This window comes from Notechis scutatus, chromosome 9 (assembly GCF_049901735.1).
Source record: "Notechis scutatus isolate UNSWTSFEM ecotype Mainland chromosome 9, rNotScu1.2, whole genome shotgun sequence".
In the NCBI taxonomy this organism is placed as follows: Eukaryota; Metazoa; Chordata; class Lepidosauria; order Squamata; family Elapidae; genus Notechis; species Notechis scutatus.
The window spans coordinates 22812581-22828902 of record NC_142017.1 but is presented as its reverse complement, the minus strand read 5'-3'; the positions used below and the strand labels follow the sequence as shown (position 1 = coordinate 22828902).

Sequence of the window (16322 nt, the reverse complement as noted above, 5' to 3'; positions counted from 1 at the left end):
GCAGAACACCTGTCAGCATTCCAAGTAAACTGCCCATTGAGTGTGCAAGTAATGCACACAGAGGAAAAAGGTGGGAAACAAGGAAACTCCCCCTTTACACTCACAGCAACCAATCGCAGCTCAGGTTGCCTCACGCAGTGGCCGGGTCTCTTCAACCAATGAGCTACAATAATGTGTCCTTACTCATTGTCCAACCCTTCACTGCTCCAGCTATTAAACTGGATATCTTAACAGGCTTCCTATGGTACAAGTAGGTGAGGTCAAATCAGGGGTGGATTTTAAAAATCCCAGTAACCAGTTGCTGCCTGGTTGCTGGGTGGGTGTTGCCATGGTGGGCGTGGCCTACCGGAACTTCTGGGAGGGCCGTTTTTCTCCTTCCCCAGAGTCCGGAGGCTTCCCCTCTGGAGGAGCCTCTGGGAGGGTGAAAATGGCCTCCCCCGGGCTCTGGAGGCCCCCCAGAAGCCGGAAACAGCCCCCTTTCCAGACTTCCGGTACTTCTGGAAGGCCTGTTTCCCCCCCTCCCAGAGCCTCTCTGTGAACCCTGCACTCCCCTGCATTGCATGGAGACTCCTGGGAGGGGAGGGGCAGGGTGGGCTGGTCAGTTGAAATACCAGTTCAGCGAACCAGATTAAACCTTAACATCCGGTTTGCCTGAACCAGTCCGAACCGGTAGAATCCCACCCCTGGGCCAAATAGAGGGGTCCTGGTCGCTTCCTATCTTCAGAAACCGAGATTTCATCCAAGCAACAGGAATGAGTTTGGGAATGAGTTTTCGATCTGTCCTGCAAATAGGCTTCATCATTGTTAGTTTTCAAGTCAAGCTCATAATTATAATCATGACTTACAACCGTTCATTTAGTCACTGTTCTGTTAGTAACAGACATTTTGGGCTCAATTGTGATTGTAAGTTGAGGACTACCTGTACTTAAGGTTTTTAATCCATGGGGTTAAAGGTATCGAGAGGTCTGCTGGTACCTGCAAAGTTTGTGAAGGGAGCTTCTGTTCTGGATTTCACAGGTCAAGGTGATGGGAGAGATCTGGCCAAGGAGATCCCTCGGGACCTTCTGTGGGTGGGACTCATCTCTGGGAGGAGGAGTCCGCCTATATAGGTGGACCGGCTGCTTTTGTGGTGTGGAGACAATAACTTGGTCCTCAACACCAATAAGTCCAAGGAGCTTATAGTGGACTATAGAAGGAACAGATCAGACCTCCAGCCCTTGCTTATCAATGGAGACCGAGGGGAGCAAGTGGCTTAAGTTTCTGTGTGTTACCCTAAAAAAGGACCTGATCTGGGGTGCTCACATTGCAGCCCTGGTCAAAAGGGCCCAGCAGAGATTATACAACCTGAGACTTCTCAGGAAAAAACTGAATGAAAAACTGGTGACCTTCTACCATTGCACCATAGAGAGTATTTTAACTTACTGCACCTCTGTAGAGTTTGCCAATTGCACAGTGGCAGATAGGAAAGCACTCCAGAGAGTTAACATCATTGCCCAGAAGATCATTGGTTGCCCTCTCCCCTCTTTGGAAGAGTTTTAGAGCTCCCGCTGCCTTAAGAAAGTTCAAAATGGAGTTCCGGTTTTGAACTGCCCTGAAGATGGACCGCTGACCCCGACTGTGCACAGCTTTGGTCCATGCTTCGGCGTTGGAGAGTGCTGATCGATCAGATTTGAGAAAGAAGCAACCTCGTAGGGGTGGCAGATGAAGGGGAGACCATCAGCCGGGTAGAGGGGAGTCACAATCCCCTCCTTGGCTTGGCAATTGCTCCCCCCCCCCGAAGATGCCTGAAGTGGTGGTCTAAAATGGCCACCCTGAAGGGGAAAATTAAGCTGGAATAAGATTGTGCAGGAGAGAGAAAGAAGCGAACAACAGGAGGAACAGGACGCTATAATTAAATGGAAGGTACTCCCAGGATTAACATTTCAAAGAATTTTTAAGAAAGGATTTAAAGCGGCGAAGAGAAAGAGAGAAAAAAAGGTGTGAATTGCTTTTGACAGTAGCGAGGCTTTGAACCGAGAAAGGTAGAAGCTGGAAGAAGGAATCATCTAATCAATTTGGATAAGTATATTCTGATTCTATATAGGCACTAATAAAGTTGAACTATAGATTGTTAAAGAGAAAATTTAATACCAATTGGATTTAATCTTTTTGTTTGGGAAACTGTGGTTTAAAAAGCTCTGAATAATTGGAAAAAAAAGAAAAGAGGGGGTGAAGATATGTTATAACAAAGAGTGCCGTCTAATTTAAATCTAACTTGTTCTTCTTTTAAAAGACTCTTTTTCTTAAAAACTGTAAGGAAAATTGATACAATAAAACAAGAACTTTGAAAAATTGAAACATTGAAACAAAGAAAGAAACAGGAAGATTCTGCCCTTGGATTAATTGTTGATTCTGGCATGGATTTGGCATTGGATTAGCTGAGGACTAAAACTTGAGAGGAAGAAAATAAAAGCTGACTGTTGGAAATTTGGATTAAATTGCTAACTAGAAAGTTATAAAATGGCAATATCTCTTCTGGAATTAAAAATGGAACTTAGAAGCATGAAATAAATATTACAAAAGCGAGGTGAATTGTTGGGCTTTGCTTTAAAATTTATGGAAAATGTGATTGCAGAATATGAACAACACAAAAAACAGAAGAGGAGATGGAGCAAATCATAGAAAGGACCATCTTTAATTATCATCGAGAACAAAGAACTCTGGAAAGAAAGAGGAAAAGAGTTGGAAATAAATATAGGAGATTTAAGAAGTTAAAGAGGGGAATATCCGGAAAATTTTAAAAGGGATAAAGAATCAGCAGAAATTCGAAGGGTGGAAAGAAGCTATAAATAGAGAAGAGGATAAAAACTGGAGTGAAAGAATAAAGGGGAAAATACAACGGGAAAGAAGGGATAACAAACAGGATTTGGGAATAAAGAATTGTTTTAAAAAATGGGAAAAATTGTTTAATTAGACATAGATTGGTTGATTAATATTTAGAGAGCGGATTCTGCAAGGTGCTGGGCGGTAACATAAATAAATTTATAGTTATGAAATAGGGACATATAGATTGATAAGATGGAAAACAGAACTGTTATTTCTTGATAATGGAATCTAATGCTTTTTTCCTTTATGTATAGAGAAAATTGTAACAAATAATGGAATATGTTTATTAAATATATCAAAATATTTCTAGGACTGGAATGCAGCTTTTTTATCTAAATATGAATGGAATAATTAATGGAATATGTGTATTAAATATATTGAAATAAATGAAATGATATAGGAGGAGAGCTGAAATGGAATTAACATCAGGGTTTGGGATTAAGTGAGTAGATTAATATGTCCTATTTTTTGAAATTGTAAATAAATCTTATGAAATTAAAAGGGGGAAAAACTATGCAGAATCTGATTTATATATGCTATGTAGTTTTAAAGGGATTATTAATTTTAATGTTTTAGGTAATAAAATGTTAAATGTTTAATGGGATTTAAAAGGGGAGATAATTAATGAATATGTAACGTAGAGGTGGCACACTTAAACTGATATTTTAGGGGGGAAACCAATTTATAGGAGTGTTTTTAATCAGAATTTAAGATGAAATAGACAAATGTGACAGTTAAAAGTACTAAAGTATAGTAATTATGAAGTGAATTAAATAATGAGTGAATTAAATAATGAAGTGAATTAAATAATAAAATATTAAATAATAATAAAATAATAAAATATTAATTAATAATAATTAAATTAAATAATAATTATAAGTGAATTAAATAATGAGATAAGCATTTGGAATAATATAATAAAATAGAAAATGTATAAAAGCATTGTTAAGATAAGAAATTGAATATAAAAATTGAATACGTAACTGTGGTCATATTTGTATGTATATGTGAAACCTGTAATCATGCTGTTCACTAAAAAGAGATGTTAAAATGTGAAAACTGAATAAAACTTGTTTAAAAAAAGAGAAAGTTCAAAACATTCTTAAAGATCCATCCCATCCTGGGCCTCCTTATTTTTGAACTATTACCATCTGGCAGACAGTACAGGACAATAAAAACAAGCACAAATAGGCTGAAAAACAGCTCCTCTCCCAGGGCAGGAGCTCTGTTGAATTCTACTCTATAGTGCAGCGTTGGTGCGGTGTCGGGGGTTTTCGGTTCAATGTGTGGAGTGTGAAGGATGTGTGTTTGTGTTTATTTTCATAGTCATGATGTGCACTGAAGATGGTGCTTGATTTCATTGTATGAGGTGCAATGACAACAAACTAAACCAGGGGTGGGATTCAAATTTTTTAACAACTGGTTCTGTGGGTGTGGCTTAGGTGGTGGGTGTGGCTTGGTGGTCATGTTATTGGCTGGGTGTGGCCAATTCAATATCACTCACATCGAGGCACGCATCTCCTCGCCTGGCCTCTCATGACTGTGGGGATGCTGCAACAGTCGTAAGTGTGAAAAAGGGTCATAAGTCACTTTTTTCAGTGCCATTGTAACCTTGAATGGTCACTCCACACAAGCAAAGTACCAACAAAGGAGGGGGAAAAAAACTCCAGAGAGGTTCCAGAGACAGGAAGTCTAGTCCTGCCAAGAATGTAATCAGGGTTAACGGAGAGGCAGTTTCTGTAAGCGGCACCAGAATGTTTCCTTCCTGCCTTCCTTACAGGATTAGGCCAGTAATTTCTTCTAACAACCGGTTCTCCGAACTGCTTAGAATGTTAACAACCGGTTCTAGCGAATAGGTGCGAACTGGTAGAATCCCAACCCTAAACTAAACTAAACTAAACTAAACTCTCATCTTCCCTGTGGCAAGAAAGGCAGGTCTTTCCATAACCTTTTCACTCGTCTCCCTTGAATGGCTTTTAAAAAGTCTTTTCTGTTTTTTACTCTTTGGATACTCATGTTTGTGTTTTTCAAATGGTTTTATTTCTTTTGAGAGACCACCTTGGTCAAAGAATGACATACAGATTTTAATACAATTAAATAAATACCCCAGGACAAATATACTCCAGGGGTGTTTGAGGAGGACTCAAAAAAAGTCAAGATGGCCTCTGATCAAAACCCCCTGTGGTATTTCTCATCTGTGCAATGCAGAAACCGCAGAGTTTCAACACAGGGCCTTACCCAGGGGTTGGCTTTTTACCCCCCACCTCCAGTCCCTCCCCCTCTCCCCCCCCACAGTAGAATTTAAGGCTCAGGGAAATAAAAGGATATTTAAACCGGGGGTCTCCAACCTTGGCAACTTTAAGACTTGTGGACTTCAACTCCCAGAATTCCTCAGCCAGCAAAGTTGCCAAGGTTGGAGACAACAATGTACATGATAAGTGTTCTGTACATAATAGAGAGAAAACTTAGGGATTGGTTACTTGGTTGGTTGGTTGACTGGTTGGTTGATTGAAAGACTATGTGCCATCAGCTTGGTTTCAAATCATAGCAAGCAGGAGGATCCATCTTCAATCTGGTCCGAAAGGTGTTTCAATGGCACACCCACTACCCTTGTATTCCCTTGCTGTTGGCTGTCCTCTTCTTCTCCTTTCTTCTTCCTTACTCAGAATTATAAATGTCTCCTCGGAGATGGATAATGTATGTGTGTGTGTGTGAGCATTTCAGTCTGGTCCTTTGTGGCTTGAGTGAGATGATGGTCTTCCTTTCCTATGTGCTCAAGGTTGCATTTTCCAAGAGTCCCATGTGCCAGTCAATGCCCTTCTGTAAATTGACTCAGGCTGACCTAATTCTAAGCCAACTGGAAAGTCATGTGGTACTATGGCTTGCAAGTATTCAGCCAGGGCTGCAAGCGACCACATCCTCTCACTGGGAAATTTGCTCCTGCTGGGATCTCTCACCTTTCCATCCCAGGAAAACAATTAATGGAGAGTCAGGATTTTAAGCAAGATCCCCAAATAGGAAGTTAATGGCTGCCTCCAATCTTTGTTACCAAATTGCCTGCACATGTTAAAGTAGAAGGATTCTAATAATGTGGCAAACTTTCAACCTTTCATAACCTGGAGAGAAGACGGCTAAACATGACACCAAACACAGCATAATGCTGGTATTTGGAAGCTCGTGTTGGGCACAGTCACATCCAGCTATATTTTTAATGGTGCTCCTTACATTTTTTCAACTTTGACAGGGCCCCAAACTGGAAAGGTTGACCTGTGCTTCCCCTAGTGGAAAATGGGAGGCCCTGAAACAGTGGCTAAGTTGGCCAGGAAGCCTATTTTGCTTACCCCAAACTCAGTTCCTCTCTTCTACCCTGGGAAAGCTCTGGACCTGAAGAGACGACACTGGGGGCTTGTGTATTATTATCACCCTTGTGCCTCTTGGAATTCTTTTCTCCTCTGAAAAGTGGGTTGCATCTCCACATGAATATCTATTGCATTTGATACAAGGTGGATCCAGAGAGGTCAATCTGGCATGGGGAGTTCCTGGCTGCTGGCTGAGTTATTGACTGCAAACTTCTGGCCCAGATTTTCCCGTGTCACAGCCCTGCAGACCAGGAAGAGGAAGGGAATCTCCTCTTGTTATTCGGGGGCATTCGTATCTATGAATGTTGGAAAGCCAAGAGGGGGAATGGTCTGGCTGCAGAATTATTCTGGATCTCCTGTGGATCCATATTTCCTTGCTTCTCCTTCTCCCCCAAGCACTGGAGATGAGCACGCTCGAGGGAACTGGGGCCTGCTGGATCAAGTGGCAGCTCTGCAGTGGATCCAGGAGAACATTGCAAATTTTGGGGGTGATCCAGAATCAGTTACCATATTTGGGAATTCAGCAGGTGGATTCAGCTCTTCTGCCCATGTAAGTTCACATCCTATTTCATTTCTAATAATTCCCATATTTTTTGGCCTATCTGTAATGGCTTGAGACAAGGTTACTGTCAGACCTGCCACAAAAGTCTAGATAGATATGATAGTTGGCTCCATTTGTTGAGAAAGGTATAGTTTATTAGAGATCAAGTGTGTTGCAGTAGTGCATAGCCAGAACTGAAAAATCGCATGCCAAAATCCCTAAGTTCTACTTTTCCCTCCCTTAACTCTCTCTTATTGCCCACCCCAGTGTAACCAATCAGATTCAGGCAAGATATTTTCCTAACAGTCAGTCCAAGCGTAGTTTGGTGTGTGGGCAGCCCCCTCCTTTTTCCAGCTGGGTGGCCTTGAGGCTTGGGGCGATACAGCATTTACTTTAGTTTCCCCAAGTATTTTCCCTTCATTCCCCTACACAGAGTTCTTGGCAGTCTGTCACTGCATAGCAGTGAAGCACAAGCAAGCCTAAGGTGGCAACCGATAATTGCAAATTATTACAGTATAATGCCTTCTTGGTTGTATTAACAATAAGAATTCAATGTAGCAATGCTAAAACCACAATTTAAAATGCAACTTTTGGTAGATTAATAAAGCATGAATGAGTGTCAAAACTTTCAAAACTAACATGTGAATGAGTGACTTTGGCAGAGGCAGGGCTTTTTGTATAGTTAACTGTCAACGGTCCGACTAGTGGACTCAAAAGAAGTAAATACTCTCGGGAGCCTTGAATTCCCAAAAGTAAAACTTTATTGGATACATCATTTTAGTACTGAAGAATCAAAACCAACTCTGGTTTCTCCTGCGCAAATGCTTTCTTAGTTAAACAGTAGCTTCCCTTTGCCCCCACCCTGGGTGTTCACATTGTCCAATTATGGTTCGTCCTTTTGCCCTGGGAACAATCCACCTCCTTCTCAAGCACCTGCAGGGGTGACCCTGATGGTTTCCAGGCTCTCACGATCTGTGCACAAACTCCCAGCCTTCCTTTCCACCTTCCTTCCCCCCAAGTCATTGGCATGTTGAATAGTGATAAGGTTCAAAAGAAGCAAAGAGGTTCAGTCTTGACATTAATGCTTGAAGTAAATTCATTTGATAATCTCTTGCCAGATACAGTCAAAGCAAAACCAGTACAGTGACTGGGTGATGCAATGGGTTGATTGAAAAAAGTGGCTCTTGCTTTCCCCCCTGGCCAGGTGTTATCCCCTCTGTCCAAAGGCTTGTTCCACAAAGCGATTTCAGAAAGTGGTGTTGCCATAACAGACGTGGTGTTCGATGCCCACCCAGGAAAGCTGGCTAAGGTAAGGTTTGGAAGAGCTCTGGATCTGGGAATCTTTTTTTTTTCGAGGGAAGATGAAAAGTGGAGGAAGACATGTAGAAGAAGGGGTTCCCCTGGCCTCCTGAAGGATTTTCTGGAGCAAAGTAGCTGGGGCTCCATAGCTGTTCCCTGGGGCCACTAGGGAGTTGGAGACACAGTGTGTGCACCTGCTCCATTACAAGGCCGTTAGCTGACTGATATCACCTTCAGCCAGATGTTTCTAAACAGCTGCACAAATATTTGTTTCAAGCTTACTACTGGAGCACAGATAGAATGAAGTGTGCTTTTAAATCATTCTGCTCTGCAAATTGGATCCACTGGCTTTGAGCCCAGTTTAGATAGGCAGCCAGAACAGCCCTCCTCCCTCTTCCTTTTAAAAGACCTCCGGCACCTTCAATCTTCCAAATGCTGGATGAAGAACTATTGCAGGATGACCTGCTCCTTATTACATTTACATTACATTAAAACTGAATTGTTGGTCTGGATTGCAGAAAATTGCTGGATCGATTAGTTGCCCTACATCCAGTTCGGTGGAGATGGTTCGCTGCCTCAGGGGGAAAACAGAGAGTGAAATCTTATTAGCTACTCTGAAGATGGTAAGAGGCCCCTGCAATACATTGTGATCCTTTCTGGAGAGGAAGAGAGAGGGGTTGGTCCTCCTCTTCTCAAAATATGAGTTGGACTCCAGATGGTGGTCACCATGGTGCTGTGGAAGCCCCACCCGTCTCCTGTGGATGCTCTGTGAAACTCCGAGAACTCCCCAGAACCCTCTTCCTTCTTCCGCTGGTCCCCTCAAGCAGGTCCTGCAGGCCTCACTGGGGGGCTCCTGATAGCACCGATCACCTCTTGATGAAGACCCAGCTGGGTGGCCCAAGACCCACGAGACCTCATCGCGGTCCATTTCTTTATCAAGGCCAGTTCGGGGGGGTTGCCGTAGCTGTGGCTGTTGTGGTCCTGGGGGGGGGGGGGGCTAGGGCAGTGGAATCACGTTCAAGATCATTTCACCTCATTCAGTCGGTTGAGAATCGTACTTTTTCTTGATTATGTATAAAGGGTAATGATCGTAAAGGGTAGACAGAGGAGACTCTCCTATTATGTTCCGCAAGGCTGTTGCAAGATCTTCCCCTGGGGCTGTTCATCCTCAACTGACCTCCTTCCCACTGTGATTGCAGGATTTTACCCGGCTGCACCTGGGCGGAGAAGAACAGGTGGGTTCCAGCACTTGCCTCATCAAAGGAAGGCAGGAAGCAATGGGGTGGACCTGGGGTGGGATTCTACCTGGTTGGACCAGTTCTATAGAACCAGTTGTTACGATTCTTCACAGTTCGGAGAACCAGCAAATCGCGCCACTGGCTGGCCCCGCCCTGCTCCACCCTGCCCCGCCCCAACCCCGCCCATTCACTCCTTACTTGGCATGTGCACCATCCAACTTGCCTGCTTGTGCCTTCGCCTAATTTATGGAAAGTTGCTATTTTCCCCTCCCCCCTGACCACTAGCTGTTCTGACTATCAGTTGTGCTGGGAGATTTGGATTAGCTAGAAAGCAGGAAATCATTGGATTTCTTGCTTTCTAGCTAATCTAAAAGCAGAGCTGAACCTTCCTTAGGACTGAAGCTTCTATTTTTTAAGTGCAGACTCAGGTAGCAGATTGCAGAAAGGTAGATAGATCTCTGAATGAATCTGTCATTCCGTGAGCAACTCAACCTGCCTGCCTGCTTTGTCTGATTTTGGGTAAAAGTTGCTCTCTTTTTTATAAAAAATTCAATATTTACATACAAGCCATGCCCAGCCAATCATGTGACCACCAAGCAACACCCACAAATTAGGCCATTCCCACAGAACCGGTTGTTAAGAAATTTGAATCCCACCCCTAGGAAGACCTTCCCCCTCAGGAAAACGCTCCGAGCAAATCCAAAGCAGACCAAACCTAGAAAACCCCTTTTCACCAGAACGGCAGAGACGGAAATGCTTTTCAGGCAACCAGCTGAGTGGAGGCGATGGGACAAGGAGCAGCTAAATCTGTAGAAGGAAAGGGGGCCTGGCAGGGGCCTCAAAAGAGACCCTCCCTAGTTTCTTGGACTGTACGGACAAGGAGGTGGGGGAGATGCACTTTCAGACTTGCACGATTCATACTTCCGAATGTCCTTCTGGTCGGGATGACCTCGCAAGGCTCACAAGCCTTACTACTGTCCACGTCATTTTTAAAAATTATTTATTAGGAATTTGATAGAAAGAAATAGACAAATTAGAAGGAAAAAACCCAACCCAAGAAAGAAATACATGAAAGACTGCAAAAACAACAACAACAGAGAGCACAATTGACTACGTAATCTGAAGTTGTCTTCTGAGGTCTGAGGTGAGGAGGATTCCACTGAACTCACGGAAGGTTCCTTCTGACTAAGCACATCTCAGATTTAGGACTGTTCGGTATAAAGTGACCAAAAAATGAAGGTGAGAATTTATAAAAATACTGTATTGAACTGTAAGTTGCAGAATTCAAGTTACAACAATTTAAAACTGTAATTATATACAGAAATTAATAATGTTCTTCCATTTCTATTGACCATAACTTAGGAGAGGTTGATTGTGATTTCCGTGAAAATAATATTTTAACAGATGTTAACTGATTTCTTTTTCCTCTCCAGCACGTTATCCTTTTCCCTGCAGTAGTTGACGGTCAATTTTTTCCGAAGAGTCCCAGAGAGCTTTTAGCAGAGAAAAACTTCAATAATCTTCCATACATCCTTGGGGTCAATGATGATGATTTTGGGTGGATGCTCCCTCAGGTGGGCCTTCTCCCTTTGTTGAAGAAGCTCTGCCTTTTGGGGTCCTCTGTCCTCCTGGTTCCACTCAACCGGTTGGTTTTACTCTGTCCAGCTTCTCCAGTTTCCAGACGTCACAAAGGGACTTGACAGAGAGACGGTGAACCTCCTGCTACGCAGCTCAGAGCAACTCACAGTAAGAGGCGCTTTCTCGGTGCGGCTGCATTGATCGCCAGCCTCAGTCACGCCTGCTTTCCCTCGGAGCCTGGTGGGATTCAGCCATGGCAACGGGTTTCCAGGGGCTTCCTGACCAGCCGTTGCAGCTCCTGGGGACTTCTACACTTGGGAGCAAGGAGGGAGGGAGGCCCAGTAGGGAAAATCAGGAAAAGTTGATGAGTTTGATCCTTGACACTCACTACAATTCTCTTGTTTCTGTAAGTTTCTTTATTTTTCTTGGTTTTACAGAATGCTGATAAAAAAAGTTCTCTAGACACGTAGGAAATTGTTCTTGGAAACCTGAAAACCAGGGTGGCTGCCATATTGATGGCCCGCCTTTCTTTGACTGTTACAGAGCGTTGCTCCTCAGGATCTTCCTCTGGTTGCCGATGAATATTTCCAGGATCTCCAGGATCCGGTACAACTCAGAGATCATTTCCTGGCTTTATTGAGGGATGCCGTATTCCTTGCTCCAACCATTCTCACTGCCAGACACCACCGAGGTCAGTCACTGTTGGAACTAAACTGGGTTTGAGCAGCCTTAGTGAGATCTAGGACAATGACAATGAGCCAAATTACTATCCCACGGTACAACGGTCATAAGTGCAAAGACGAGTCATGTTTTCCAAGGCCATCATAACTTTGAACCATCATTAAATGGACAGTTGTAAGTCGAGAACTGCCTGCAGGCTTGCTTGGGACCATCTGCAGGTTTCCAGCAGACTGTTTTCCCCTGATTTGTCATTTCTGCCTGAGCTATTAGCATTATGCAAAAAAAATTAAAAAAAAAATTAAGTGATGTTCTAAAACCACAACTCAAAGGGGTGATGTAGTTTGGTGGAGGCCTCTCTTCCCCAATACTGGCCTAAAATGCACGGTTGCTGTTGCCTGCGTTGCACCACTAGTCTGAAGGTGTCCAGAAGGGATAAAGTGAAATATCTAGGGACTCTTTCGAAGTTTGCTACCCTCCAATTTTCTGGCAGTTGTTTACAAGCAGGAAACCCTCCCCCCAAATGGACGGATCCAGGAGGGCAAAGTAGGGCTGGGGCTTGGGAGCTGGTGAGTTCTGACAGGCACCTGTGCATCATTCATACCAGAAGGTTGAATAGGCAGCTTATGTCCCATCCTGCAGCCCCTCAACGGCTGATTAGGAGCCATGGGAAGAGGGGGGGGGTTCCAGTCAAGTCAGGGCAGAGACCTGGAAGGCCCTCCAGCCCCTCCAGATCATCTCCCCCCCCCACCCCCATATGCATGGCAGACCGTGGCCAGGGTGAGCACAGGCCCCTTCTGAGCACTGAATGGGGAGCTTTATTTCTTTGATAACAAATTGCACACTGGGGCAATTTCTTATAAGAGGAGGAGGAGGAGAAGGAGAGAGGCGCCCCTGCTTGCCTCAAACTGTAGACATTTTATGCTGGAAGTATTATATTAGGGCCATAGGCAGTGGTGGGATTCAGCCAGTTTGCACCAGTTCGTGAGAACTGGTTGTTAACTTTCTGAGCAGTTTGGTGAACTGATTGTTGGAAGAAATCATTAGGGCAAAGAACTGGTTGTTAAATTATTTGAATCCCACCACTGGCCATAGGGGGTGACAAGTGGCTTGAAGAGGCTTCTTTTTGTTACAGCAGAACTTCTTTGTCCAGATGTGTATATATATATATAGCAGATAAAGCAGCCCAAGCTGTGTTCAGCTGCACACAACCATTTCCGTTGTCCATGGGCTCCCTGCCTCATTCCCTGCCACCCAGAATGGTGTTCTTGAGGGTCTGGCTGTGGTAGAGCAAATGCTGGAGAATAAGAGATGGTGTCTCTGTTAGAGTTTGCAGCAGAAATCCAAGTCCAGAAAACACACAGATGTCTGATTCAGCAGGATCATTAACTCCTTTATAAACATATTAACATGAGTAAAGTTTACAATACCATTTATAGATTCTTTCAACGTAACATAAGCAAAAACACAAGCAGCAGCTCAGAGGAAGTTTCAATTCTCAGCAAAGCACGCAGACCCAAACCACACCCAGTCTGTCATCTCCCATTGGCTGGTCTTTTGCCATGCTTACTCCCTTGCTGACTTTGTTGATCGTGTCTCTACCAGTTAATGGATATACTCTGACAGTCTCTGTGCCACGTTCTTCTCTTTTCAGACGCTGGCAATCCGGCCTACGTTTACGAATTGCAGCATTGTTTGAGAGAACACAGCAGCTTTAGGCCAGACTTCGTTAAAGTGGATCATGGGGATGAAATTGCCTTGGTCTTTGGAAAGCCCTTCTTCATGGGTGAGTCTGGAGCACTCCAGGAATTAAACACTGGCCCAACCTGAATGGGGTGGGCACATTCCTGCAGAGAGAAGGGACACACCACGTTTTGTGGATTACTGCTTTTGTTTCACCTGCACCTTATTAGCAGGCCAACCTGGTCAATATGGGCCCAAAGGAAACCAGGTTGATGAAGGAAACCAAGAGTTATGATGATGATCAGGAAACTAGATCCTTGTCAGCAGGTTATTTGGCCTGATGGTGCCTGCAACGACCCATCCAAGGAATACCAAGGTCTGTTCCCCGGGGTTTCAGAGGACAAGCAAAGATCTTAAGACAGAAGCTGGGAAATGGGACTTTGGCAAGAGCAATTTGATGGTGGAACCAATGACCTGAGAACTCTTGGATGTGTTCAAACTGCAGCTGGGGCGATTCCTGTCTAATGAGGGGGCCGAATGGAATTAATGGTCCAATTCAAAGATTCCAAGTCAACAATAATTTCAGTCACAATGAGAATAGATGTTCGTGTAATGCTACACCATGCAAGACAGTTAATCATACTTTCTTGTATTATTTGTGAAATGCCTAGCAGGTGACAATGCAAACTTTTTTTGCCACTGCCTCCCACTGCCCGTAGCTCACTAATTTGTGGTACTTATGTTGTCAGGAACCAGTGTATTGGTAGTCCTAAGTTGGGCTTATGGAAGACAATTGGCAAATAGAAATCCCTTTGTCTCTTCCTGGTAGGGCTCAAAATGTTGTGTGGTGTTGCCTTTTTTCTCCTCCTCTTGGCTCTGGGCTTTGCTGTGGGGGTTGGGCTCATCCAGGGGTGGGATTCAAAAATCCCAGCAACGGTTCGCTGCCCGGTTGCGGGGTGGGCATGGCCATGGTGGGCGTGGCCTACCGGAACTTCCTGTTTCCAGCTTCCGGTGGGTCTCCAGAGCCCAGGGGAGGCCGTTTTCGCCCTCCAGAGGGTCCGGAGGCTTTTCTCGGGCCTCTGGGAGGGTGAAAGCAGCCTCCCAGGGCTCTGGAGGTCCCCCAGAAGCCAGAAACAGGCCCGTTTCTGGACTTCCGGAATGCCTGTTTTCCCCCTCCCAGAGCCTCCCCATGGCTACTGCACTTACCTCCACCAAAAATGGGCCACATGGAGACTCCTGAGAGGGGCGGGGCAGGGTGGGTGGGGCCAGCCAGTCAGTGGAAATACTGGTTTGGCAAACCAGACGTAACTTTAACATCCGGTTCACCCGAACCGGTCCGAACCGGTAGAATCCCCCCGGGCTCATCCCAGAGTGACGTGTCCTTATTTCCCAGGAAGGGGCTACGCAGGCTCCAGGCTAGAGACTGTCCCCCCACAAAGGATGCTAAAACTGGCCTTGCAACATGGAGAACCACCTCGGCTAAGAAGCGCAGGCAGATCGGAAAGGGCTACTTAGGGCCTCCAATTCAGTCTCCTAACAGATGCTCGAGCCTTTGCTGGAAGCTTCTTAGGTGGTACAGCAGTTGCATTATGACTGAAGTGGTTTTTTCTGTGTGTGTGTGTGATTGAAGCCATCACACACCATGGCCCCTCTCAGTTCTTTTGTCAATTCTCACATTTGGCCCATCCCAAAAAGAAACTCCTAGCACGAAAGAACTACCAAGAGTAAAACTTTGTTAAAAGGTCCATTTAGGCGCAGCAGAATCAAAGTCAGTTCTGAGATTTTCCTGTGAAAACCAAACAAGTAAAAACCCCTTTTCACCCCTGGGCCACCCACAGTTCATTGTCCACCAATTGCACTCAGTACTTTCGTTTTGGGAAAACATTCTGGCTTCCCCATTGACTTCGCTTGTCAAAAGGTTGCAAAAAATGATCACATAACCCCGGGACCCTGCAACCGTCATAAATATGAGTCAGTTGCCAATCCTCTGAATTTTGATCACATGGCCTTGGGGATGCTGCAGTGGTCATAAAGTGTGAAAAAGGGTCATAAGTCCCTTTTTTCAGTGCTGTTGAAACTTTGGTCACTAAATGAACTGTTGTAAGTTGAGGACTATCTGTAATTAGACAAACAAGGCCTGTATGGAATGCCAATTAGACGAGTACAATGTTAGCTTGAAAACTATACTCAAAATTCACCAGCTATTTCTCATCAAAAAAGGATTTGACTGTGGAATTCATATTTTTGGGTGTTCTTGAAAAGATGTTGATGCAGATGGAGGACATCTCTGGCTGAGATAATGAAGCTTTGCCAGGGACTCTATTTTCACTCCCCAAATAGCAATTTGTCCCAATTAGATGGTTGTTTCTTAACTCGTAAGGAGATTTGACTGGGCTGGTTACTGACTGGGCTCCAAGTGTTCCTTTCTGAATTCATAAAAACATCTCCAGATTGGATAATAATAATAATAATAATAATAATAATAATAATAATAATAATAATAATAATAATAATACATGCCTGGCAACAAGCTGCATTTTACTGAGATTCTCAAGGTGCTGATATTACTTTTGGATTTTATTTTTTATCTTTTAAACAATCCAAAGCTATAATTGGTGCTGACACCATCCTTATATTCCTGCTTGCAGACAATGCAACAGAAGAAGACAAAATGCTCAGCAAAGTGATTATGAAATACTGGGCTAATTTTGCTCGCAGTGGGTAAGTCGGAGGGTTTCTACATGTCCATAAATTTACTACTCAGTTAGATTATACAACTGGTGTAAATGGGACTTAATAGCTATGAAGTTCAATTGTCTCCAAGGGGAACCCACCCCCTCCCAGGTCACCAGAGCTCTCAGACTTCAGCAGAGAGGCTGGGCATATTAGAGGTTATTGGCCTGGGGGAGGAAAGTGTGCTTCCAGCAGATGCTTCTGATAAATTTTGCAACTGTTTCTAGAACATTTTATTATTGTTTGAAAAATGATAAAAGCTCTAGTTGTGAAAGTGGGGAAGAGATTATGGTGCTGATCCTAAGAGAAAGAAATATTGCTATTTATCTAGATGTAGATTTAACAGGC

At 44.1% G+C, this 16322-nt stretch overlaps 1 protein-coding gene across 1 annotated transcript in view; it reads left to right on the top strand.

Moving 5' to 3' along the window:
- LOC113426612 (fatty acyl-CoA hydrolase precursor, medium chain) overlaps positions 1–16322 on the top strand; it is a 28081-nt gene that overhangs the window by 11360 nt on the left and 399 nt on the right. Inside the window, exons 5-13 of the mRNA XM_026688993.2 lie at positions 6621–6774; positions 7970–8074; positions 8583–8687; positions 9264–9299; positions 10736–10876; positions 10968–11048; positions 11424–11571; positions 13213–13344; positions 15890–15962. Coding sequence (XP_026544778.2) covers positions 6621–6774; positions 7970–8074; positions 8583–8687; positions 9264–9299; positions 10736–10876; positions 10968–11048; positions 11424–11571; positions 13213–13344; positions 15890–15962 — 975 coding nt within the window. The remainder of the gene's footprint in view (positions 1–6620; positions 6775–7969; positions 8075–8582; positions 8688–9263; positions 9300–10735; positions 10877–10967; positions 11049–11423; positions 11572–13212; positions 13345–15889; positions 15963–16322) is intronic.